Here is a 25,884-nt window from a genome sequence, read left to right on the forward strand (position 1 = left end):
TCTGAGATGGGTAAGATGGATAACTTTTTAGTGCAATTTTTTTTTTTTTATTCAAAAATGTCTTTATTAAAAACGTACAAAAACACATAGTGTACAAAGTACAAAGTTGATGCAAATCCAGGGAACAAAGAACAAAACCTAAAGAGATGCATATATTAGATCCATATACATATACATATGTATTATCACAACGGAGAAGTGAACGTTACATGTCCTATGATGTTGCAATGCGCCAATGCTGTTTAGTATATGCATGTCATGTTGTTCACGGTTAAAGTTAAAGGGGCATATGCATCTCCTTCTCAACTTTCGAACAGCTCAAAAAATGCGGATTTATAAAGGTCTGAGCCACGTAGGCCACGCTGGGGTTTGTAACGTCTGCAGTTTAGTACTGCAAAATGCAAGAATCACTTGTAATGCACAGTATCAAGAGTGGAAAAAGTAAACTTAGAAATATGGAGAAAGAGATAAAAGAAAGGAAGAGAGAGGGGAAAATAAAATAGCGAGAATAAGGAGAGGGGGTCGGATGAGGACCGTCCAACCAAGTGTGGGGGTAAACCAGAAAGGGGCATGGGGAGGGCGGGCTTGAAGAGGCAGCTGAGAGAGGGGAGGGTGGGCTGAAGTAGGTGGGTAGATAGATGGTAGGGTTACCCCTCCACCGCAGCATCCAAGGTAGGTGCCACCTGGCTTTTTAGTGCAATTTAAGTAAAGTGAATACCTATGCCCCACATCTGCTTATAAGGACCATAAAAAACACACAACAACAAAAAACTGACTTTACTTTTATTAGATTTTAGAAATAAACGGTTTAATGTAATATAAAACACATTTAGTAGTTAAAGTGGACCTTTACCCTCTTTGGCTAAAAATCACACAAGCATTACTTACAATTTCTTATTTTTTACTTCCTGGTTCTCTTTGGCAAAAGTGATGTAATGTGCCCAGACATTGCATCCTGGGAAGGTTAGCAGAGCATTGCTGGGAAATCTCATCTGTAATCTCATGAGATCTCAGGGAAAGGCATTTTCCTCCCCTGAGATGGTGTATGGTCACATGTCCTAGTCACATGTGCCAGAGTTCCAGGAAGAAAGAGGAAGATAGATTCATCTGCCCTTAGTGAAAATGGCCACTGTGAGAAGAATAGGGAGGAAAAGAAAAACAAGGTATGCATATAATAAAAAGCCGGCAATTATCTGTAAGTATCTGTTTGTAGATTGCCATTACTAAACATTTCTAAAGGTGTCTTTGTTGTTATTTTGATGTGGAAGTTCCTCTTCAAACAAGTCTATATATCAGACTTAAAGGAGAACTATGAGGCGAGTGCTTTTCACTCACCTCATAGTTCTAGCCGACCTGGGACAATGAGACTGTCACAGGTCAGCTTAGTAGATCGGGAGGTGAGCGAACACATACCGGCGTTCGCTTACCTCTCGATCCTGTCACGGCTCTCTGCCGTGACAGAGGAGGGGCTGGATTCCCCCCTCCCCGCTGCGCCAGCGCTGACTGGCAGAACGGACGGGGGAGGGGGCGGGTAGGATAGATAGGTAGAGCCAGCTGTCAGTCACACAGCTGGGCAGATCCAGACATAATTGTCGGGATCCGCTTCAGCTGCGGCGTCTCAGTATACCGCGAGCTACAGCTCGCGGTATACTGAGCCTAGGGTGACGGGAGGACGCTAGTTTGTGCCCTCCCGTTCCCCTAAGGAGAACTATGGGAAAAGCCTTAACCCCATAGTTCTCCTTTAAATGAGGGACAGTTGAGGAGAAACTAGTATTGGGAATTTGGTTCCAAAAGAAAGAAAGTTGAGAGCTATGAACTACAGAAAGAATGCATTTTCTCATATATTCCTCATGCAATGGTTGGCACCCTAAGGAAAAAAAACAAGTGTGGTATGACAATGCATTAGAAGTGGCTACTGGCCATGAGAAGGAATAATTGTATTCTTCTTGTCTCAGCTTTCACTGCAACTGAATATGTACAGGTGGTGGACCCATAGGCTGGGAACACTAAAAATATCACATTGCACACATTCTCATTTATGATGGTGCATTAAATAAAATGGATCTGGAATATACAGGCTTGAATTTGATTTGTGGCTGTAGACAACAACACATGTTATATGATAAAGTCCTGATGTTAAGCCATTACAGTCTTGAACCTCTAAAACATGCTGCTGTATTAAAACTTTGAAGAATAAGTATATTTAATCCTGGCCTACTTTAGTGATGGTGTACGATTTGCTATCCTCTGCAAGGTGTAACATTATGCCTGAAGTATGCACATTAAATTAGTATTACATTAAAAACAGCTTTACATTTTTGCTCAAATTATTTCTATGATCCTTTTTATCCCTATTGTTACCGAGCAGCAATACATTACTTTTTCATATGGCTAGTTATCAGACTGTTATGGATACCAGGATTCCATAGAAGTGATTCCACAACTCTTTTCCAAACATTATACATCACAGTGATTAACATTACCATGGAAGCTGTTCCTGGTTGGAGCAACACCTAACCTCCAGTGCAAGTTGACATCTAGAGCAGACAAAAGTATACACTAACTATGCAGGGTGACATATGTACTCACCAGAACTCATGCTGATAGCTGTGCAGGTTTTCTCCCTCAATGTTTGGTTGTTTCTGTTTGGAAAAGGAAACAGACAAATGTTTATCTCACACCGGACTTTACTTGGCCTTCGTCAGCATCACATTCTGTCATAAGTTAGAAGGTATGTGAAAAATCTGCCAGCACAACTTCCTGGACCTTATTCAGCTTAAATGTCCATTTATGGTGTCACTGTCTCCCCAAGTCCTAAAATCCCATCCTTGCTTATTCAACACCAAGGGAGATGAAGTCATGAAATGGATAGTCTGCCAGTTAGTGCAGAGAGCAGTGATAAACATATTAATGCTTATCTTTGTCGTCAATTCATAAAAACACTCAGGGGCCAAGCACAAGGTCCAAATTTATTTGGTGAATTAACTTTCATCTAAGACTACTTAGTTTTTAAGGTGGATTTGAACTAAAAAAATTTAGAAATGTTAATTTTGCTTAAGCAGAACCATGATAAAAAACCAAAACACTTCTTATCCTAAATTCTCTCCTATAAAAAACACACTTTCTAATTAAATAAATAATAAATAAGTGAGAGTGCCTAGGCACTCCTGCGCCCAAGATCTAAGGCATTTCTCCTCCCTCTTAGATGGTAAGCCTTCATAGGCAGGGCCCTCCTTACCATCTTGTTTTGAATTGCATTGTAATTTTTGTTTGTATTGTCATCTCTGTAAAATCAAAATAACATACCGACAGTAAAATCCTACTTGAACCTACCTATCTTGAGTACCTGAAAATACACTCTACTTATAACTACAGGAAAGGCTATAAATAGAATTGAATAAAGGACCTCAGTTACAAAATATCTCAGCCTACTATATACTGAGTTACCTGAGTAATTAGCATCATATTATGTGACTGTTCAAGGATATTGTACACAGCCCTAGTTACCATCAAAGCAAATGCCTAAGTAAATATACTTGTGTAAGTATTTATTCATTCTTGTAATGTGATGACAGCCATATGTATAAAACCATCATCAGGATGAATATTCATATGGGAAGGTCTTCACACACTTCATTTGGTTTAAACTTTAGCTGTCTCATCACAAGAAAGCCTGGGAAGAATGTGTGCCCATCTCTTGCAACCAATATTAAAACAGAAGAGAAATGTCTCATAGGGCTAAAGAAGAAGCCCCAGTGCATAATAAGCAACTATACATTGCCAGTTGTTTTCAGAAGGAATATATCTGTATCAGTACTGGTAAGAGTATTGATTGCACCATTAGGAAATAAACGCACATGTGTACAGTGGTTATAAGACGTTTCTGTTTGTAAATACAGAAGTCGAGAATGATGGGCAGCCCACTTAAACTTATACAAGCCCTAAAAATAGGCTCGGTGAGTAGTACAAAAATAAAGAAACTGAAGAAGGTGTAGGGGTGCCTATACATACCTGCAGGAGCCTAGTAAGCCATCCTGCCACGGCCAAATTACAGGCTTGCTTGACAGGTCAAATTTTTTCATTTTCTGTTAAAGCAGAAGATTGCCTTCATACCTCCTCCACATTTCTATTGGCTGGTCAGGCTGCCCATCCTTGCGACAAGCCAGTAGCAAAATATACCACCAGCAGCTACATCACCAAATCTCAAAATATCACCCAAACCCTTCACTTTGTTCTTCTCAGGACCTCCTATCCTCTAGCTTCCTCATCACTTCCTCTCATGCCCACCTCCAGGACCTCTCCAGAGTCACCCCCATCCTCTGGAACTCCCTATCCCAACTTGTCCAGTTATTTCCTACTCTGCCCCGCTTTAGGCGATCCCTGAAAATTCACCTCTTCACAGAAGCCTATCTTGCCTCAACCTAAAATCCGTCCTTCTACGTTCTCCATCAGCCTATCCCTAACTGCTTTTACCTCTTGTATCACTTGCCCCTCCCTTTTAGATTGTAAGCTCTCACAAGCATTGCCCTCCTAATCTTCTTGTATTCATTTGTATTGTAATGGCAATAGGGTAAAGGTTTGTGAATCCGTCAATGCGTTGTGAATTTGGCGCTATACAAATCCTGTATTATTATAATAATAATACTACTACTGTACACCACTTGTATAATGCCTGATTAAGAAATCCAACATGTTTTAAAGGCTTACATGTTTAAAACCCTACATTAGCCAATAAAAGGTATCCTTTAAAGCCCAATCTTTCTGACACAATAGCTAACATGACAACACTCCGCTACTACTATACACCACAGGTCACATGCATTAGAAAAGACGTCACAACACAACCCAGCATCAGAGAGCACTTAGAAAACAAGGAGAGCTCTTAGTTTCCAATTGAGTTAACCTACCCATGGTGGGTTTAAGAGATTACAAAATGATTTAATTAGTCACACATGAATAATAAAATGTGTTACACAGAGGGGACCACGATGACACAAATAAGCGGTTCTACAACCACATGGATGACATATCACAACAAGGTTTATAAAGACCGATATCATCCAAACTCACTCTCAGTCCAGGACATATAATTTGTTTGGAACCTAGGAGTAGCAATGTTTTATGCTTCTGCATTTCTATAGAAGACTCCATTGTAATAAATATTATGGTCAGTCTGTACAGTTTTTACCACATGACAGATCAGCAGGTACACTGACTAAAAGCACATTTAAGCCACATCTAGGTGTACCAAAGGCTGGAAATAAATATTTTCCTAAATAATCAATAGCTTCTAATTTGTGTGTCTGATTTTAAAGAGTGAATGGCAAGCCTCCCCTGGAAAGCAGCACAGTTATAAGGAAATAATATATACAATAAAACCTCTCCTATAAGAATTAAGCAGCTCTGTCTTTTTTTCTATTGCAGTATGAACATGGGATTATTGCTGTAAAGGCAGAAGTTATAATAAAAAGGCATGACTCGAGTACAATCAATACTCTGCCTAAATGCACTCTAGGTATAAATCATAATTAACCTTTCCATATGATGAGCAAACATTTCTTATAGCTACAGTTTTATTTAAGGCGACTTTAGAAGTCAATGTGCAGGAAATTATTTATGGACAATAATAAAGCATGCTGCTGTCAGCAGTTACATCTGCAATCATATGTGGAACCAAAAACACAAGCCATGCATTAAAAAGGGATGGATCTTGTATATTTGCCACCCACCACTTATGTTCATTTTCCCTGTATTTCTTTAATTAAATGTATTTTACATACAGCTAGCAGAAGAACTAAGGATTTCAGGGGTCACATATGAGCTCTATGAGCTCTATGACTTTTAATTGACTATTCATAACCAATGGACAATACACGTTTTCATTGAGAGTCATCATCTTTGTTAGATGTTAGGGGCAGCACACTGATAATGCAGTAGCACGATTCTGTGACACCTTTCTGCATATGTCATTTTATGTTGTATACTTTAAAACACATTAAAGTATACTTTCCTATACACTGGAAAGTGCATTAGTATGCTAAAGGTACACTCATATTGCTGAAAAACAAAGTCATGTGAAAAGTCGGATTAATCAGCAATGTTCTCCGCTGCAATGCAGAGGTAAGCTTTGTGCTTTGGTTCACAGACTGTAGCTGTGCAGTAAGCCCTAAACAATAGTGTATATATTAAGCTGGATGGATAGGTCCTTTGTGAACAAGGAACTGAAAAGCCACATGAATGGGTACTTACATGTGACAACTAATATAATTTTACATTACAGAAAAGAGGGAACTTTATTTAAACAGATACATTTTGTACAGATTGATTCAGAAATGCTTTTTTGACACTACTAATTTTACAGTTACATTTGAGTCAAAAACATATGTTAAACTATGAGAAAAACAGGGAGCACAGCTAATCTGCTCAGTATCTCAGTTGTTCCCTCTAGCATTGCTGTTATGGTACCTGTCCACTTCACTGCCCTTTGCCAGTAATCTGGGGATCTGAGAACTTTGCTTGAAATGTTGGAGAGTTATCCCAAATCAACCCACTGTAGACTTGTTGTGGTCACAAGCAGAAAACCTAAACCCGAGCCTATTAACACACCAAATAGAATATGGGGTTTAAAGAGGCGCATAACCGATGCACAAGTTGATAGTGAAAAAAAATTACTTTGATTAAAGTTAAACCTACAAATATTAGATAAAATTGTTAACATACAAGTTTAAAAACCGTAGTCAAGTCTCCCCTATCTATCCTTGTTACGCAGCCATAATACATACATATACCAATTTAGAGACCATGTATATTATCCATAATTCATCTTCGTTTCATCTTTGTTTCTCTTTGTAATCCATCAATATGGTATTTCTCAACTGCTTGCGTTTCAAAGTTTCACTGATGCGCTTCCTCTGAGGATCATGGGTGACCAGCACCTTGTGTTAGGGGCGAACAGGAATCCTAGTTGCAAAGGAAAAGCAGAAAGTCGTATGCTCTCTCTCTGGTCAATATGTGGCGGGGACACTGGGATCAAGGAGAACGGAAGGCCCAGTCTACTTGTGCTAATATTTTGTTTGTAGAGTACTTTCCTCTCCACTCCTTACTTGCATCAGAAGGAAGAATGTATGTATAATCTTTCGGATACCTTTTTCGTGTGCATGTACCGTCCTGTCCTCCTAAACCGTAGCCTAAAAAAAAATGGTCAGCACTAAGAAGTTTTTCACAGCCATTCATCAGATTCAAACCGGCCTTGGAAGTCTAGACATAACTAGTGAACATGCTTTAGGAAATATATTCCCAGCGACCCTTCAAAGAGCTGCATGGGTGCAACGCGTGGCCATTAAGTGGATACAAGAAACATTTCAATTTAAGAGGCCGAGTTGAAGGTACTGCACTGTTGTTGAAGAGGAAAGGCAAATGGTATATCCTTCAGCACCCTGTAAAAGAGCATGGTTAAGAATTGTCCTATCCCTAAACATTTAAAGTGTTGTTGCTTTAGATAATGATACAACAATATTGCTCTGATAGACAGAAGCATGCAAAACCTTCAAATTAAGAGAATAAAAACACTTTGTTGGGGAACCGTTGGAGCAAGCACACAAATTGGCTACTGTCTGGACATTACAAGGCTTATATAGGTCACTATACTATATTTGAATGATATTTATATAGGTACTTCTGTCTAGGAGCAAATCTAGTGGTAATGATGTGTTAGATATTAAGAATCAGTGCTACAAATATTCAAAACCTAAGGATGTATGCTAAAGATTTATTAATCTATTTTTGATTGTTCTATGGTCGCACTCCTGAATGTTGAAATATAAACATAAAGAAACAGTTGATTATTTTTAAATTCAAGAACACACCCATGTAGTACCTGTTTTGTTGAGTAACGTAAAGGATTTATTTTATATATAGAGAGCAAATGAGAAGTGCCAACAGCCAAAAGTTTATGGGACCATGTCCAGATGGGAAAAGAGCCAGGAACTATGACATGTTGCTGATTAAGCCCTTTATGTGATGCATGGAGCAGAGGCAAAATTAGAACCCTGTGAGCTTCTCTATGGCCTCATTCTCCCCTAGCCTCCATTTGCATCTATGCAACGTGGAAGCACCCTGCAACGCGATTTCTTATTACCACCCCAACACACTTACCTATCGCATGTGTGATGTATCGCCCAGCATCGCATTGGTAACCTATTACCATGAAATGTGGTGCAATGTGATTAAAAAAGAAGATGCATGCACTTGCATCACATGCAGGCAGCCCATTCAAATTAATGGGATGCCTGCAGCAGCACATCACAAGCGCACTCTACAGCAACTCTTCAATGTTGCATAGCCGAGATATGAATGGGGACTTAATGAAACTTTATGTGAGCCTATCACAACAAGCAAACCAAAAGCTATATTCAAATAAATACTCAAAGTTTAGACACAGCTAGCAAAGTCAGTATCCCGCAGTAAGGCAAGTATCTCCCACTTCTTGTAATTCGGTTTTTAATATGCTCATAATAAGTTTCAATAGCCCCAACACCGTAGCCTGGAACCATGGCCAACACCTGGAACTATAAGTATAGTTCTCAGCAGGCATACTTCCTAAACAAAATGTTGTACTCAATAGTGACTTGCAGTCAGAGGAGATTTTACTGAATCCATAGATACAAGTTTTAATCCTTCACTGGTCTATAAAAGGTCTTAGATATTGTTCAATAGGTTCTGCAATCAGCATTAGCCTCAACAATTAGGGATTATAATAATCCACCAATCCTGGAGCTGAAAAATTGTTTCATTCTCTCAGCACAAGCATCAGACTTTACATAGGTCTGTTATGCACTATAGTGATGAGCAAACGTCATAAAAACACACACACGCAATTACTTTTGGGGATATATTCAGTTAACAACAGACCAGGATGATAACTGAAAAATATTTAATAGTACATGGCCTAAGAAATAATCCAGCTTGCATCATTAACAGCAGCAAAAGCCACAAAGACAAATCGCTGACATGGTTTCTAAATAACAATAGGTTGCATGATCTATCCCATCTATTCTGTGATATCTTACCTTTCATGATTATTTTCATAAGTGTGCTGTTGTTCTCTCATATTCCTGTTTAGTATGAAGTGAGAGTGTAGGCCGGTGGCTTACAGATGACCTGTGATTCAGAGAAGATTGTCTCTACTGTACATTTCGTTGCCCCCTCCCCAGTCATACTTGTCCCTGCCTAAATTAGATTCATTTCTTGGTGATGTCATCCTGTCACTGGCTCCTTTATAATCAACCACAGCTTTTAGCAGCCTGACATTGTTGTGACTTTCACATCGACCAGACATAAAAGCAACATGTGTAGGATGCATTGCTCTAATGTAGCCGATGGCCCAGTATCTAAAATTTGAGAAGTGACCCTAAGATTGATACATAGTAGCAGAACAAAGTAAACAGAAGAAAAGGACACATCAACTGTGTCAAAGGAATATTTTCATTAGCATGAAGGGGCTAAACATACAAAGCTCGGGTTTCAATGGACAGATTCCAAAATAGCTGGCAAGTGATACGGATATTGACACCGACAGTAGTACACGTTCCAAAATTATAAGAATGAGTCCATGGCAATTTTAGTTTAAACTGCCGCCTGACTATCCGCATTTGAAACAGACTTGGAATCCAAGAAATATTTTGCAAACAATCATTTCAAATACAACAATCTGTTTTTAGCACCTTTACATCTATGACACACAAGTGTTTGGTGCAGACTAAGATTCGTCTCATTAGCGTTCTTGTAGCTAGAAAATAATTAAATGCGGGAGGCTAGCAAATAAATCGCCAGTATCAGTAGCTACTCATAATATTCAATGTCCTTTGATAATAAGGCACACCAATCATTTGTGGCTGAATAGATAAACCCTTGTAATCAACTATAAATCTCCAGAGAAAATATACAGGTCCTGCTACTGATTTTCTAATGTGGACAGTCCTTCCTGATTAACAGTGACATCCAAATACAGGGATGCACTATTTCAAACAAAGACTAATGTCACTGGAGTGCCAAAGACACAGCAACCTTAAATGTTAACGAATATTCAATGAAACCTGCTACAGACATAAGCCAACATGCTGGAAAACTTGTGTCACCGATACAAGTATTACTAATATCTATGCAAAACCTTTATCATAGATTATTTTTACACTGCCATATTTCACAAGCAATGTCTGAATCAGTTGTATAGGTTGTCATTTTAAAACAAGGTCATTTTAGATTTATTCTGCCAACAGAGAGCCCTGCTGGCACTTAGGCCCCATTCACACTGAGCGATTTATCGCGCGGTAATTCCCGCGATATCGCGGCTATTTACTGCGCGATATCACTCTCCAATGCATGGCAATGGGGCTCTGTCCGTCGCTGTCGCGGGTCGTGCGTCGCTACAGCAGGACCCTTTTTGGAGCGGATTTTGCCACGATTCGTGCTTGCTCAATGCAAGCATTTGCGCGATATTGCGCTCACGCAAAATGCAAATCGCGCAACAAACGCACAATTTGTGAATCGCTCAGTATGAATGGGGCCTTAAGGACATTGGATATTGCTTTGGATATCAACTGAACAGAATTTAAGGCCTGGTCATTCAAGGGCCATATTGTTGCAAGTATGCAACTCTTGTACGTTCTCTGTCATTGTCCGCAAACTTATAAGGTGATTGGGAAATGCCGCAGTACCAGCATCTGACTGGAGATTTTAGGTATCATCCAGGGTGGCCAATTCTTTACAATATCTATGTGCTGCACTGCTCGAGACACCCTCTAGTAATACGCCAGCTTGGGTGTTTCCAGATGATCTCTACTAGTTTTCTCTAAGATGGTAACCAGCATCTGCATGTCCAAACACCTTTTCCAGTCTATAGGCCCCTTCAGAGAAGTCTTAGGTGGCCTAGTGTGCCCAGGTATGGACAGGTTCACACAAGATATCTGTTTTTTTTTTTATTATGGGACATAACTTTGCATTGATGTGTCTCCTAAATGTGCTTTATCACTGGGGCTATTTGGAATCGGATCTGGGTGAGGAATGCCTGAGATCCTCTCATGCCTCCTGAACGGCGTGTCCCTGGTTTGTAAACAAGCTTATGACAGACCAGGCTGTCTCCAAGTGATAAAAATGAGCACATTTAGATGTCACAGACCCATATGCCATCCTGAATGTATAAATAACTTTAGCACCACGTGTAATGAGATTAGTGTCCCATTAAAAAAGATCAAATGGGATTTGTGAACAAGATGTTATTGAAATAGTTCGGATTTGTGGGCACACAACAATAAAGTGTATAATGTTTTAGGAAAAATGTGAACAAAACCCTTGTCAGCACACAATTAGATCAGTTTTCCAGAAGTTATTTTTAATCTCCAGTCTCTGTATAGCTAGCTAAGAACTCAAGGCATAAAACTAAATATCAACAGTATGAGTAGAGAGAACCACTCACTGCTCCAGTTTACTTTTTTTAAATTTTTTAAGTATCATCTAGAACAGTGGTTCTCAACGTGTGTAACCGTTCCACGCCCCATGTCACACTGCAATGGAACGTATGGCATTGCGGTACCATGCGTTCTGGCGTGGACAATCAAACTGAATGGGAGGTGCGTTTGGGGTACGATTCAAATGAATATCAACGCACTGCACCTCCCACACCACAATGCACAATAGGTGCGATTGCATGGTGCAGGGCATTCATCGCATGGGACTGTGCGATTAACACACTGTACCAGTGTGAATGGGCCCTCAAAAACATTAACAGACACACACAACCACAGACACAATCTCACACATGCATACACAATCCAAAGAAAAAAAAACATTTTTATTTTAAGGTCCACCCAGTCTTCCTAATTTTACGAGAACTGGAGTGGATCCTCAGGCTGGGGTCCAGTGTGGACTGCTGTGCTGTGACAGAGCTCCATTCATATGTAGATTGCTTGTACAGCTCCCTGACATGCCCTGTAGAGGTGTCGGGAGCCAGAATGTGACGTTACTCCAGTCCAGACACCTCTACAGGAAATGTGAGGGAGCTGTATGCAATGCACTTATGGATGGAGATCCCTTATGGCCATAGCCCCATCCCACCCCACCTCATGCTGACATTCGGCACCGGGCAGCATATTTTGAATGGTGTGAGAACGGACTGTGTTGCGCTAAGAGGCTGAGGAGCCTCTTACCAGGAAAAATGGAAAGCACGCAGCGACCCACTGAACACGGGGTTGCGACCCACTTTTGGGTCACAACTCACCAGTTGAGAACAAAGGATCTAGAATATAAAAGAAAGAGCAGTGGTTGACAAGCAAAAAGACTCCATACTACCTCCTACTGGAAGCTGCCTGAAGAACAAAAAGGTATCAATCTACGGTGGCATCGCAATAGCAGCCCAAGTAGCTACTATGGGGCCTGAGATAGGTGAGGGGCCCCATTATGGCGGCTGTTATAGAAAACTAAACTGTGAATCTTTGAGTACAAAAGGGCTTACAGTGTATTTCCACTTCTGCAGCCATATTGGCACAATACCTTTACATTTGTTACATAAATAGCATAACTTAAAATAATTTAAAAAAAAAAGGTTGCCTACCTCTTTACTTGTTGAAAATCTTACTCCGCTTTACCCTTCTATGAAATGTTAAAGAGGTAGCTGGAGAGTTATGTTTACCATAATTAACCTCGTCAGTGCTGTGCTGACAGATCTTTCTCAGTTGTAAACCAGATGTGCACACTGTCTGTCCTTACAATGGGTCAGAGGTTCCAAGGCTTGGGTTGTACATTGCATGTTAATGCACTTATTTATTTTTAGGTATGCTGTATTAACAGCACCAAATATCATAGTGTGGGGATGTCAAATTTGACTGCAAAGGTGGAAAAAGACTTTACGTCAGACCTCAGGATCCATGCTAGTCACAGATTCCCTTTGTGAAGCAGGAGCATTTGCGTGGCCGTCTTAGCAGTATAGATTTATTGCCCTCAGAACTAAATTTAACCATGTATGTTGAATAAAGTCACATATCCCAGAGTTTTTCCTCTGCTAAAACTATAAAGAAAAGTTGAGGTTTGCAGTGCTACAAAAAATTTTAATGAAGCTAAAGTTTAAAGAGATTTGCGTTAGGGTTATAGAGTTATTGTGTGCAAGAGCATTAATAATTTTGTCATAATATGAAATAACAGTATTATATTATTGTTACTACAGCTACATTTAGGGTTAGCTCTCCTGCAACTGGTCCTTGATTTAGGCATACTTTATGCCAAGATCAATGATACGTATTGTTACAGTTGACGCTGCCAGCTGCTACAGAGAGTTAGCTATGTGGCCCCATAATGCTTAGTTAAACCCTTGCCAAATTACCTGGACCAAGCACTTTTGGGAGGGCCTTTTTGCTATTCTGGAGATGTTTTCAGAAAAGTTCTAAATAGTCGCAAGTGCCTCAGTACCTTTTGTAGAGTGAAGTAAATAGAATGCAAAACAGCAGAGGTTTCCGCTATCCATGCTTGTAAACGTTGATGGAGTAATCCATTATAATGTTTTCATTCAGCCCAGAGGTTGAACGAAGAAAACATAGCCATGTATATCCAGCTTAAGTCTGAGCATCATCTGCCATCTTTTACTTCATGTGCCACTATTCACCCAACACTATAATTCACATCCATCAAGATTATGGTGGCTGTGGACTTAAAATATACCATACATAACATACTGTACATACAGCCAAATGTGATCTGGTTGTATTAGATCAAGTTAAAGCCGATATTCATTATAGGCCTGGGCACAGGGAGGTGAAAATTCCAGGGGGCAGCATGCTGCTGATGGTTTTATTATCTTATTAAATTTCCTGCTTATCAAAGCGTTACTTTGATCAAACAAAAAGGAATTGGTACTCCAGTGCATACAGATTATACATACATACATATTTTACACATGGCGCAAAGACAACATACTATCCACACAGTAATCATGGCTGTGTAGGCATAGCGTTAAAATCCTTCCCTCGCACTATTTCCAACTAAATAAAAACTGCTTACGTCTTTTGCTTTTTATTCTGTTGTACTCAAGGTACTTTCGGACCAATCTCCAGTCTCAATCATTCCAAAAACTAAAGCCGGCTTACCAAACAATATTTTTAATGTCTTCTGCGCAGCACATAAAAGGTAGCACTAAGCTATCAGCAGGAATTCTAGATACTTTACATTTACCGGCAGGAAATGTCAAGTTTGTACAGCTGCAATTTTTCAGATGTCCTTATGAGCCTAAATGTAAGGAAAACAGTTGAGGCCCATAACTAAACGATAATAACGAAGGTGAACAGCGATGCCAGGCATGACAGGAAATTCTGCTCATTCCATACTAAGACATTAACACAACTTTGTAATAAATGTATTCTTTCTCTAATCCACCAGAGATTATAAAACCACAACATATATTCTGTTTTCATTTAAAGTTCACACTCTACTACAGTGGAATATGTCTACTGATTAGAACTCTGTTCTGTAACAGATTCACACATTTTCTCATTTCTTCGTACCTTGCTTCGTAACTATGCTTGACGCACCTCAACTGGATTCAATGTTTTGTGCTGGAAGGGCCCTGTAGCTGCCTGAACCCTGCTTTCAGACCATGCTGTAAGTGATGTAGTAGATGAGCTTTGAAGCAATATTAAAGTCAAAAGGTTTTCATGCTGAGTAAATCACTTACAATGGATGCTGGCCCTTGATCTTTAAAAGTTTTAGTTTCCTGCAGAATTAGCTGGCCCTGATATCCTCTCTAAGTGTAGCCTTGCAGAGTCCTATGGAGTCTAGGGATGCACAGATACCAGTGCCGATATTGGGCATTTTCACGAGAACTACCAGGGTTACAGCTGGGACCGGGCCTTGGTGCTCCACCACTGTCCTGAAATCATCAGTCTGCATTGTTTTTTTAAAAACGGTCACATGGCACTTAACATAAAGGTATCAGTAATTGTATCTGTGAGGACAAATATTGGTACTTGGTCTTGAAAAAATGGTATCAGTGCATCCCTAATAAATACATATATAATTTATTTTGATATTTATAACAAATCATACATTGAAACAGGGATGCACACATCCCAGGAGCCCCGTAGCCAATGCTCCTTACAAATGGCAGCTGCCTCTTGAGTTTTTCTCTAGTCTAGTAGCTGGGAAAGTATCTGTACTCGTACTTGAACCAAGTACGGTACTTGGTATCTGTGTATCCCTAATGTAGTCACCCTTGTGTGCGCTAGTCAGCTGTGTTCGTCTACACAAAACGCAGCAGGCCAAACCATTCCTCAGCTCCCTGCCCCCCCCTCCCCCCTCCTCCGAGTTAGTAGATGGACAACTGCTGGAGAAGGTGCTGGCCCTTTTGCTCAACAGGAACTTCAGGGAAGCTGAGCTAAGAGAATTGGAGCCATCTGTCTGGAAACCTAAAAACTGTAAGTGCTTGGCCAAAAATGTAAAGAAATACTTTGTTAGGAAATGTATATTTATTTGATCTGGATTCATTATTGAGAAAAAGTTTGAGAGTTTAATACTACTTTAACAGCAGCAAATCCCTGAAAAAGGCAACATGAGCTTAATGACTTTTGAATGAGAAATTAGTTTAATTATACCCACAGCTCTGGATCCATCCCTGGCTGTTAATGTCTACATCTGCCCAAAGTTCCTTTTTTGTCTATTCAATGTCAGATGATATTGCAAAGCTATACAAGCCACTACCACATATAGGCCAATGATTTGTGATGTTCACCGAGCAGTAACTAGCAGTATTTTTATAGAAGATTTAAAAGCTCACAGCAAGCAGGGGTTGGCAAGTCTTGAAGCGGTCAGTATAGTTATGTTGGGTTAAATATGCTTGCCCAGCAACATCAGAAGCACAGACACAAAATGAATTTGACCTCAATTAGGGTGAGTGGTAGCATGAATACCTAATTTCTGTAGGAATGTTATCTATTAAAAGTGAATTGGGTATATGTACAGGTACATTAAAACTCTCCCATTAGCAAAGGGTTGCAGGTTAACACTGCTGGCTTCTACAAAACACCTAAAGACCCACAAACATCAAGGGTCTTTCAATGTGCATACCAAGATTAATATTTAAAGATGTAGATAGGCATAAAACAGTATCAGAAGTATTAAAGATGAACTCCAGCTAAAAAGCCAAGCACACAGCTGAAATACAAATATGTAAACTGGAATATTAATTCAGGGAGTCATACACCTTAGATCAGATGAGGAGGTGCCAGGCTATAATGTTTTACAAATGCTTTCCTACCTTGGTATGTGGATATTAAGATTTTACTTACATAAGAAATATCTGTTCACGCCTTAAAAACACTATGGTCTACGCATTCCCTTTGGACATTGTATACATTCCATCGTTACTGCAATAAGGTGCTTCTAAAGCTGGATAAGCAATACCATATTTTTTCACATAGGAGAAAAACAGTCAAGCACTGTAGTGGCAGTATTAAAACTTCCAAGCACATTCACTAATATTCACATCAAGAACAACTTGTTAAAAGCATAAAAAAACCACTGTATGGCCGGACTCCAAAATGCGGCGTGAATATTTATGCTGCTACCAATTTAAAAGCCTTGGAAGTTTTAAAACTCGAGCAGGAATGTTGTTCTTACCTTTAATCTAGATATTTAGATTCAAGTCCTCTAGTGGCAGATCATTCCGAATGGACAACGTTCTACCTACCACATTTCTTTTCAATTTCACTTCTTTTAATTGCTGCTAAGCTATTAACAGCTTGTTGGCAACCCATTCATGTGCAGCTCAAACTGATTTCAATGTGTTGCAGATCAGATAATTGTCAAGAACTTAAATTGCTTTTCATTAGGGGATTATAATCAGAGATGTGGTATAGTGCTATGTGATTCCACACATCTTATTTCACAACCTTTTAAGAAAATACTTTACTATGGGATCTATTTATACACAATTTACAGTGTTGTTTGCCCTGCAGATCTCTGTCAATATTTGTTCTGTGTGAATAGAGGCAAAAAACAAAATGTTCTCAGTATGGGCCTGCGTGTTGCCATTGGGCAGCATTGACAACATGATGGGGTCCCGGTGACCATGGGAACCCAACTCCACAGCACGTGCGCGTAAGGGGGGGAGCCTGCTCCTGTCCGAAGATCTGGTTACTGCCTTAAGGATTACATCTATACGGCGCAGGCGCCTAGGGGAGGGATGCTGACTGAGGAATCCCCTCTAGGTGGTGAGCGTCCTGTTACCCAGGCAACCAGTGGCTGTTACTCACAATAATGGCAGTGACAGCAGTGCGCTTTATAGACTGACTGAGCGGCATCCTTCTCTTCTATTGTCTCGTGTTCATAACTGCTGCTAACATCATGGTGTGTTTAGGATTTAACTATGTAAGCAATCTAACTCTGTATCATGCTTTATTGAACTGAATTTTGAACGGTTAATGGGGGGAATATAATGTCAATGTGACGTCAGAGGGTGTGGGAGTGGGTGAAAGCGCTTGTCGCATTGAGTGGCATCAATAAAATGGATTTGCACTGATTTGGAAACTCTCGCGCTGGTGACATCTTTATTCAAGTTCTACTGTGAACTGTGTCACCCGCGGTCATTTCAAGCACCTGTTATTGTTTTGGGATAGCCATTAAGGAGTGCTACAAAGATATATGGACACTGTTACTTACAATGTGCCTGAGCTAGCTAGCAAATGTTACTTCTTTGGGATAAGTCAATTTCTAGCACAGCCACCTCTCTCCTACTGCATCGTAGCCCTCTCCTCTTTTGACAGTATCTGTAGCCAAAACTTTTTTGTACATTTTGGGTAGAGTAGGGAAGAGTTAAACCCCGACAGAAAATTATTATTATATTATTATTATACAGGATTTATATAGCGCCAAAAGTTTCCGCAGCACTTTACAATATAAGGAAGACATTACAATCACAATACAATTCAAGACAAGATGGGAAGGAGGGCCCTGCCCCCGAGGGCTTACGATCTAAAAGGAAGTGGAAATCTCCTAAAGTGAGGGTAATTCCCCTCTTTGTTGTTCCTGGAACATGTGTCCTCCATTAGAAAATGTCCTTTTGCCTCTTGTTCAGGGGACAATTCTAAAAATGTGTGATTTCCCCTTACTTTTTTTCTCAGTCATAATGGTCACCAGTACAGAGTGGCGACTCTCCTCAGTGGACACACACACAGCAATAAATAAAGAAAACCTTAACAAAAGGGTCTAACCCTTTCCCACAATATTCAAAACAAAAAAAATTTATTCAGCTGCCAGGGCATGAGTGAAAGGGAATACTATAATGTATAACTTGAGTGACATCTGCTGGGGCTGCAGACATCACATCCAACATGGCAGTACCCAGCAGCAGTCCCAGGGCTTTTGGGTGTCTACACAAGGGAGACTTTTACAGATATACAATATGTTAAATGCACATATAATCCTTTGGGAAGATTGAAGTTGAAATGAATGGTCTGGCTACAGGGTCTCTTTATAGAACAATTCCAGGAAAATTTGAAATTAACCCTTGCAGTGGGGCTACCCTCACACTGTAAGGGTTAAGTGCTCATTTTGGTCTAGGGTGTAAAATAGGAAAGATATACCCACCCAATCTTCCTCCACTTCAGCAGTGGAATGCCCCTCGGCATTCTCACGCCGCATACTCTCTATTAGATGTGATGACTCATGGGTCATTAGACTGTCAGTGCGGAGGGGGAGAGGGGCTGCTGGGACCTGTCTAGCAGTAAGGCAGGATCAAGGATTTGGTGAGTATATCTTTTTCATGGCCAGCTTAAAACAGAATGCATCTGCATGTCTTACTTCCATCACAAAGCACATGTAGTATTCCTCCAAAGAGGGGAAGTAATCAATGCAATTAAACAAGTGTTCCAGTTGTTGAAGTGCCAGTATCTTTAAATGAAAACAAGGACGGGAATCTTTTTCGGCTTTACTTGCTCTGATCAGGTAACGCAACCCTTCAAAAGTTTTTCATTAAACCTTGGTGTCACAGAATGCACAGCTAGCTAAGCCTCCTTTCTCTAACTAGACGTGTTGATAACATATTATTCTGTTGACAAACTGTCCCATTCCTTTTTAAATGTAACAGAGCAGCCTTGTGGAATTGATCACGCACTAAATCTTTTTTCATTATCGGTCGCCAGGAAAGCAGGGTATCAAATGTACAGGCGTTAACACATGCTGACAGGAAGGCAATTTGCACTCAGCAGACACACAGCAAGGCTAGCATGATCCTGCTACCTATAAAAACACTGACGGGTTGTCCGAAAATACAAGTGGGTGGAAATTTATATAAAAGAGCTTTTGTCATCCGTCACTGATAATTATGCAAAAAGTAAGGTGATTTTCAGAACATAATATTAGGGATAAGGATGGTATCGTGTATGGAATGTATTTTATTGTACACAGCTTACCTTGTGTCCACTTAAACTATAGATTGGCAACTGTCACGTATAAGCTTTCTTGCCCACAAACTTGGTTTTACTGAACAATGGAATGGCAGGTAGCATGGCTTAGCCATAAAGGCCCTGGTTGTAAATTGATGTTATGTACATTCTTATGAAGAGACATAGGAGACTTAAAGTGACACTAAACTCATATCTTAAAAATGCATTCAAGTAGCTTACCTATTAACAAAAATGTAGCTTGTGTATCACTCCGCTATAGATCATCAAATCATTCATGCTGTCACTGTCCTTCCTTCTGGAGGGGGGCTACTTTTGTTCCCCATGGTCCCTGTGTGTGTTGTAAAATAGCCACAGCACCAGGCTCGCTCCTGTGGTAAGACTATAACTTCAATACAGATTAGTAAACACATGTGAGATTGTAGTCCATCACAGGAGTGAGCTTGGAGCAGTGGCTACTTTACAACACACACAGGGACCATACGGAACAAAAGTAGCCACACTCCAGAAGGAAGGACAGTGTCAGCATGAATTCAGAGATGATTTGAGGATCTACATTCGAGTGATACACAAGTAAGATACATTTTTGTTAATAGGTGAGCTACTTGAATGCATTTTAAAGATTTCACTGCTAAGTTTGGTGTCATTTTTATATCTATCCACCTCCATGCTCTGGTCTGGTTTTACATTTGTACCAGCTATGAGACTCACTGTAGTACCTTGTATAAGAACAATCCCCATGAACAGAAAGTTAAAAGGGCACCCATTAGCTCGGCTTTAGGAAGTATTTGAAATATAAAGAAAGTTGGTTGCCCACCTTGATGTGATTGTTGAGGCTGTCCACTGACACAAACTTTAACTTTTCATGGACGATGTTCCATTTGAACTGTAATAATTCAAGATTAAGTGTCACTAAGTAGTAGTTTAAAATGGAGTACAGGTTCGCTCTAAACCTAAAATGTCTGAAGGCCTCAAACACCTGGCATTGTGGCATAGGTATGCAGCAAATCCTCAGCCTCTATTCAGGAGTTGTGGTTATAAAAAGCTCTCTCCCCTTTCTCTCTCCCCCACCACTCTCTTCCTCCCTCTCTCTCTCCTCCCCCACCCCTCCCTCAAAAAAAGTCACTGATTGTGCGTATAAAATACATATATATAAAAAAACAAAAAACTGGCACACGTACTGTGGGTGGTCATAGGAAGGCCCACACAATGACCTCCAGCAATCACATCTCAGGAAATCCCCCAAAGTTTATTTTTCCAAAGACAAAGAAAGAAAAACCTCTTGCACTATAAATGAAAATAAAATAATAACAGTTCCATATCTCTCTACTACAATGCTTGTCTCAGACATAAAAGAATTTGCTAGGAGTGTGGGAAGGGGTAGGGCAAGGAGGCTCCTTTTAAAGTATGCCAAGGACCTCAGGAGGTCTCCAAACCACTGTATGGCTGGAGGGACTGAGGGCTTGAGGTTAGCACTGATGCTGTGATTTGTTTTTCAGGGAAGCAGGCAGTTGTCCTCCAGTCTGGCTGACTTTGGTGATGTAGGGACAGGGTTTAATTAGCGAGACCTCACCGGCAGCAAACTTTACATATACAAATTATTATACTAAATCTAATCCAGAAACATGTGCAAGTATAAATTACATTAAAAGACGGAGAAGTATACAGCCAGCATTAGACAAAGTAAATAACTGATCAGAATGGACTGTGTTTCTTTGTGTTTATTTATTATTCTTCCATTTGTGTGTGGTATGTGAAAGTGACGGTCTGTTTATTTTCATTTGCTGGGTGCGAGTGTCTATTTATTTTGCTACACTGTGTGTGTGTGTGTGTGTGTGTATTTTCCTGTAGCCAGGTCTCTGTTTTGTCTGAATACATACGATCACAGAAGATAAATCTTATATTAGACATAACCAGCACATTGTATGTGGCAACAGGATTGTTACCTTTTCTTGAATAAAAGGGAATCTACATACATTTTCCAGCATGCTGTAGAATCTTTGTGCAGTCTTAAAATATATGATATATTCAGTTATTAATTACATATTTTTGCAGTATTGGCCCCAACGATTTTTTTATGATGGTTACATTTTGACATATTTTTTATTATTGTAGTACGTCTAGCAACCATTGAGGTAAGATAGGATTGCCAAGCAGGAAGCAGAGCATGTATATGTAATTATTCAATATGGCTACACCCATGTACATAACTACATAATATATGTAGAAGCATGGTTTACAAAACATTAGCACACAAATAAGATTATTTACATTAGCAGATTTCTTGTCTATGTACATCTAAAGGACTAGAATTTCCCTCTAATTACTTTCCGCTAATTACTTCCTCTGTTCCGGAGGGCTGGGGTGCGCTATCTGAATGCTTGAAGCTGCAGAATCTATTGTAAATATTAAGCCGCGTATCACGGTGAGGGATCAGAATTAGAGCTGCAACAATTATTCGATTAAGTCGATTAAAATCGACAATGGAAAACGTTGCCAAAAGTCGATTAAATCGAACTCAATAATCGGCTAACTAATCGATTATAAAAAAATAATAGTTAGCTGCAGCCCTAATCAGAATTACTTAAGGTTTATGTTACACTGGCAGGTATTAAGTAGGTTGAGGAGGCTGGTTCAGGGCAATAGAATGAGCATAAACATATCCACCAAATGATCACAAGGCACTAGGATTCCAGATCATATGACCTAATCCAAGTATTAGGTCAGGTCATCTACAGCAGCACTGCATTGTTGGCCAGACACCTTTAGGGTCCTTATTTGTTTGGAATAAAATCAGTGTGGATATTTTTTTGCATCACTAGCCACCTTTTCTAAACATGAGCATACCTGTGGCAATTTTCAATTTCAACCACTTTTCACACAGGAATCAAATCTAGGATTGCAAGCAATCACTAGAAAATAAGCAATCTGCCCCTCACAAACTTTGATGACCACCAGAATGTGGTTGATTGTGAAGTTTTGCAATTTCAACAATGAAAGTTTGATCGCTCAAGCACACTGCTACATGTAGGACCAGCTCAGGCTTTAACCATATCCATTTCAGAGACTTAAAAAAATTATTCCTTTAAGAGAACATTAATTGTTTTAAAAAGGACAACATTACACATTTAAAGAAGAACTCCGGGCAATAGGTTTCTTAACCCTTTCAGTGGGGCTAATCCCTGGACTGTAAGGGTCAACTTCTCGTTTTGGTCTAGGAGGAAAATAACAGAGTTATACTCACCTGATCCTCCAAGACGACTTGCTCTTAGACCGATCCTTCCAGCCTGCCTCCCCCTCTGCAGCAGCGGTCTAAGGCAGTGGTTCTCAACCTGTGTAACCTCAGGACTCACCTTTGTCCTTGGTCATTAAGTCGGGACCCAAGTTGCACTGCAATGGAACGCAGCAGCATTGCGGTACTGTGAGTTCCGATGCGGGCAATAAAACTGTGGGTGGGAGGTGCGTTTGGGGTGCCATTCAAATGAATGCCAATGCAATGCACTTCTCACACCAGAACATGTGGTAGGTGCTATTGCGTGGTACAGTGCGTTAAATCGCACTGTAGAACATATTTTGAATAGCTGCTTGGCGCAAAAATTGACAGTGCTGCACTAGGGGGAGGCTGAGGAGCCTCTCATCTAGAAAAGTGGAAGGCACACGGGGACGCACTGAACATGGGGAAGCAAAACAGATGACAAACGCACTCATCAATTCGTTACCAGCTTTACAGCAAGGTGTACACGGAATGGGCTTTAAACAGTAAAACAGCAAAAAGTTTTCCTGGCATACTCACAAGCTACCATGTAAAAAAACTTGTCTCACATTAAGGTTAACAACAGAGGTTTGGATACACGTCTTCTGCAGAAAATGTGAAAGCCGCACAGCCGCGCCAAGGCACCTCTCATAGTGCGTTCCTAACTCTAAACTATCAGAGTCTCCATCTTGGAGCACATGGGGCAGAAAATAAAATTGGGTGCAGGTTTGTCAGGAGGAAGCCCAACCCCCCTTAAAAGGCACAGAGGTGCATGAGGGATCCCACACATCCCAATGCCAGCTGAGACCCCCCATGCATCACTGCACCAAAACAGATGACAAACGCACTCATCAATTCGTCAGCAGCTTTACAGCAAGGTGCACACGGAATGGGCTTTACACAGTAAAACAGCAAAACGTTTTCCTGGCACACTCACCAGCTAGCATGTAAAAAAACTTGTCTCAACCTGAGGTTAAAAACAGAGGTTTGGATACACGTCTTCTGCAGAAAATGTGAAAGCCGCACAGCCGCGCCAAGGCAGCTTGTGAGTGTGCCAGGAAAACGTTTTGCTGTTCCACTGAACATGGGGTTGCAACCCACTTTTGGGTCACGACCCACCAGTTGAGAACCAAAGGTCTAAGGTCCCTGAGACATGTTCTATACAGTGTATAGGACGTGAGGACGCCAAGGGGTATACCATTGTTGCAGTGGTAGAGAGGACTGGTAGGAAGGAGCGCTGTGACAGCCGACCAGCTCGGAGGATCAGGTGAGTATAACTTTATTTTCGTCCCTAGACCAAAAGGAGCAGTTCAGTCTTGCAGTGCTGGGGTAGCCCCACTGTAAGAGTTAGTAAAAGTTGTGCCTGGAGTTCAGCTTTAACATAATATTCACGGGGATCAGCTCACCACTATGGATATTACACTTCTGACTAGATAACAAGGATTGAAGCAGAGATCTGTCCACTTGCCATAGCCATTACAAACAGATCCCTATCTTGCCTGTGATCCCTCCAGTTATTTCTGATTATAGTAAATGAAGCAGAAAGGTTGTGAGGTCCAGCTCCCAGTAACAGCGGGTGGTTCAGCCCATCAGTGTCTACCCAAAACTTAACAGTTGTGCATATTCATACTCTCAGTACAACAAATGCAACATTTGAACTCAAAAATAAATATGGGCTAAATATAAGTAATACAAATAAATGGTTTAGCTTTTTGAGTACATGGCCCCTATGTCACACAGACAACTATTCATTTTACAGCATGTTATGTGGAATTCCATCTGTCTGCATGCCTTGTGTATACACAATCCCCTTGCACACTAAAATGACCTCACTTTCTATAATGAGCTGAGAAATAAAAAGCACATATTATTTATGTCATAGCGCCAAGCCGTCATGCTCAGCAGGTGACATGCAGACAAGCAGCTCCTTCGCAGTAGTGAAGAAGCTGGCCACATGATCTTCCAGACTCCAAATCATGTCACAGATATTTTAACGTCTCTGTTGACATTACTAAAATAACCACTAGAGGAAAGCTCTGATAAAGCGGAGAAGCAGCAAGACTCTCAGATACGTTAATGAGATACAATGTGCTGTTCAGAACTTGCTGGAAAAGGCAATGCTAAGCAAATATTAGATCAGAAAAATTCACATCAACATCTTTCTGTTTATACCATCTAACTCTATTATGTTCGACAACCAGCAATACTCTAAAACACTTTTATTTTTATTTTGATAAAATGTTCTCTCTTCCGACTGCTTCCCTTTTCTTACTGGTTGCTACCTTCACTGTAGGTTATTGACTAAAGCTAGCCATTTTGCTCAAACATTTGTACAAAATTCTGAAAAATAGTCCGCCGCAGCATTAGATCTTGCCATCACTTAGTCAACTAATTTTTTTCAAAAACCCTTAAACAAGTTCACGCTGGCTACTTGAATTTTATTCCAAATGTGATAAACTGGTTTCTTTTATTGCACATTAATTCAACAAAAGAATAATGCAAAATAAAGTTTTTTTTAATTCATAGGTATATTGCATATTTAGCAGTAGGGATGCACCTATATTTTGGCCGCCGAAACGTATCGGCCGAAAATGGCACTTTTGGAAAAATGCTGAAAGTGCAATTTTTCTGCCGAAATAGCGGTGCATCTGCTTTCTCTCCTCCCTGCTGGGCGCTGCTCTGTGTCCCTGCGGGGAGGAGAGAAACTGTCATAGGAGGCCGAGCAGTGCGGGAGGAGAACGCTTTGAGTGGCCGGTGTCTCTCCTACCACACCGCTCAGCCTCCTGTGTATGATCGGGAGAGCGGTGGTGTGGGGGCGGGGACAGCTCTCAATCCAAGATCTCGTTCTGACTGCTGACTCCTCTCCCGCACCGCCGGCCGGCTTCCACCGATCCAGGATGGAGAGCGGTACAAACACTCAGCGACAGATTATGTTTACCATGTCCTCAATTATGAATGAATGGGAAGTAATCTACATCATCTCTTGTTCATTCATGATTGTGGATATAGTAAACATACTCTGTCCTCAAGTTATGAATGAACAGGAACACTCAGTATAGAGGATTCCTGTTCATTTATAACAGATGATGCAGAAAGAGATTGAGGACTCTCTTTCTGCATCCTTGGACGGGCAGTCCAAGGATGGGAGGCCAGGGAATGTGTTCTGCTTCACGTAACACCCTAAATATGGTC

The 25,884-nt window shown here is 40.5% G+C and overlaps 1 protein-coding gene across 1 annotated transcript in view; it reads right to left on the minus strand.

Moving 5' to 3' along the window:
* Window positions 1–25,884, minus strand: part of SORBS1 (sorbin and SH3 domain containing 1) — a 194,427-nt gene that overhangs the window by 115,853 nt on the left and 52,690 nt on the right. Inside the window, exon 3 of the mRNA XM_018564475.1 lies at window positions 2,590–2,642. Coding sequence (XP_018419977.1) covers window positions 2,590–2,599 — 10 coding nt within the window. The 5' untranslated portion in view covers window positions 2,600–2,642. The remainder of the gene's footprint in view (window positions 1–2,589; window positions 2,643–25,884) is intronic.

The sequence above is a fragment of the Nanorana parkeri genome, unplaced genomic scaffold (genome assembly GCF_000935625.1).
Source record: "Nanorana parkeri isolate BGI_ZX_2015 unplaced genomic scaffold, ASM93562v1 scaffold753, whole genome shotgun sequence".
Classification (NCBI taxonomy): Eukaryota; Metazoa; Chordata; class Amphibia; order Anura; family Dicroglossidae; genus Nanorana; species Nanorana parkeri.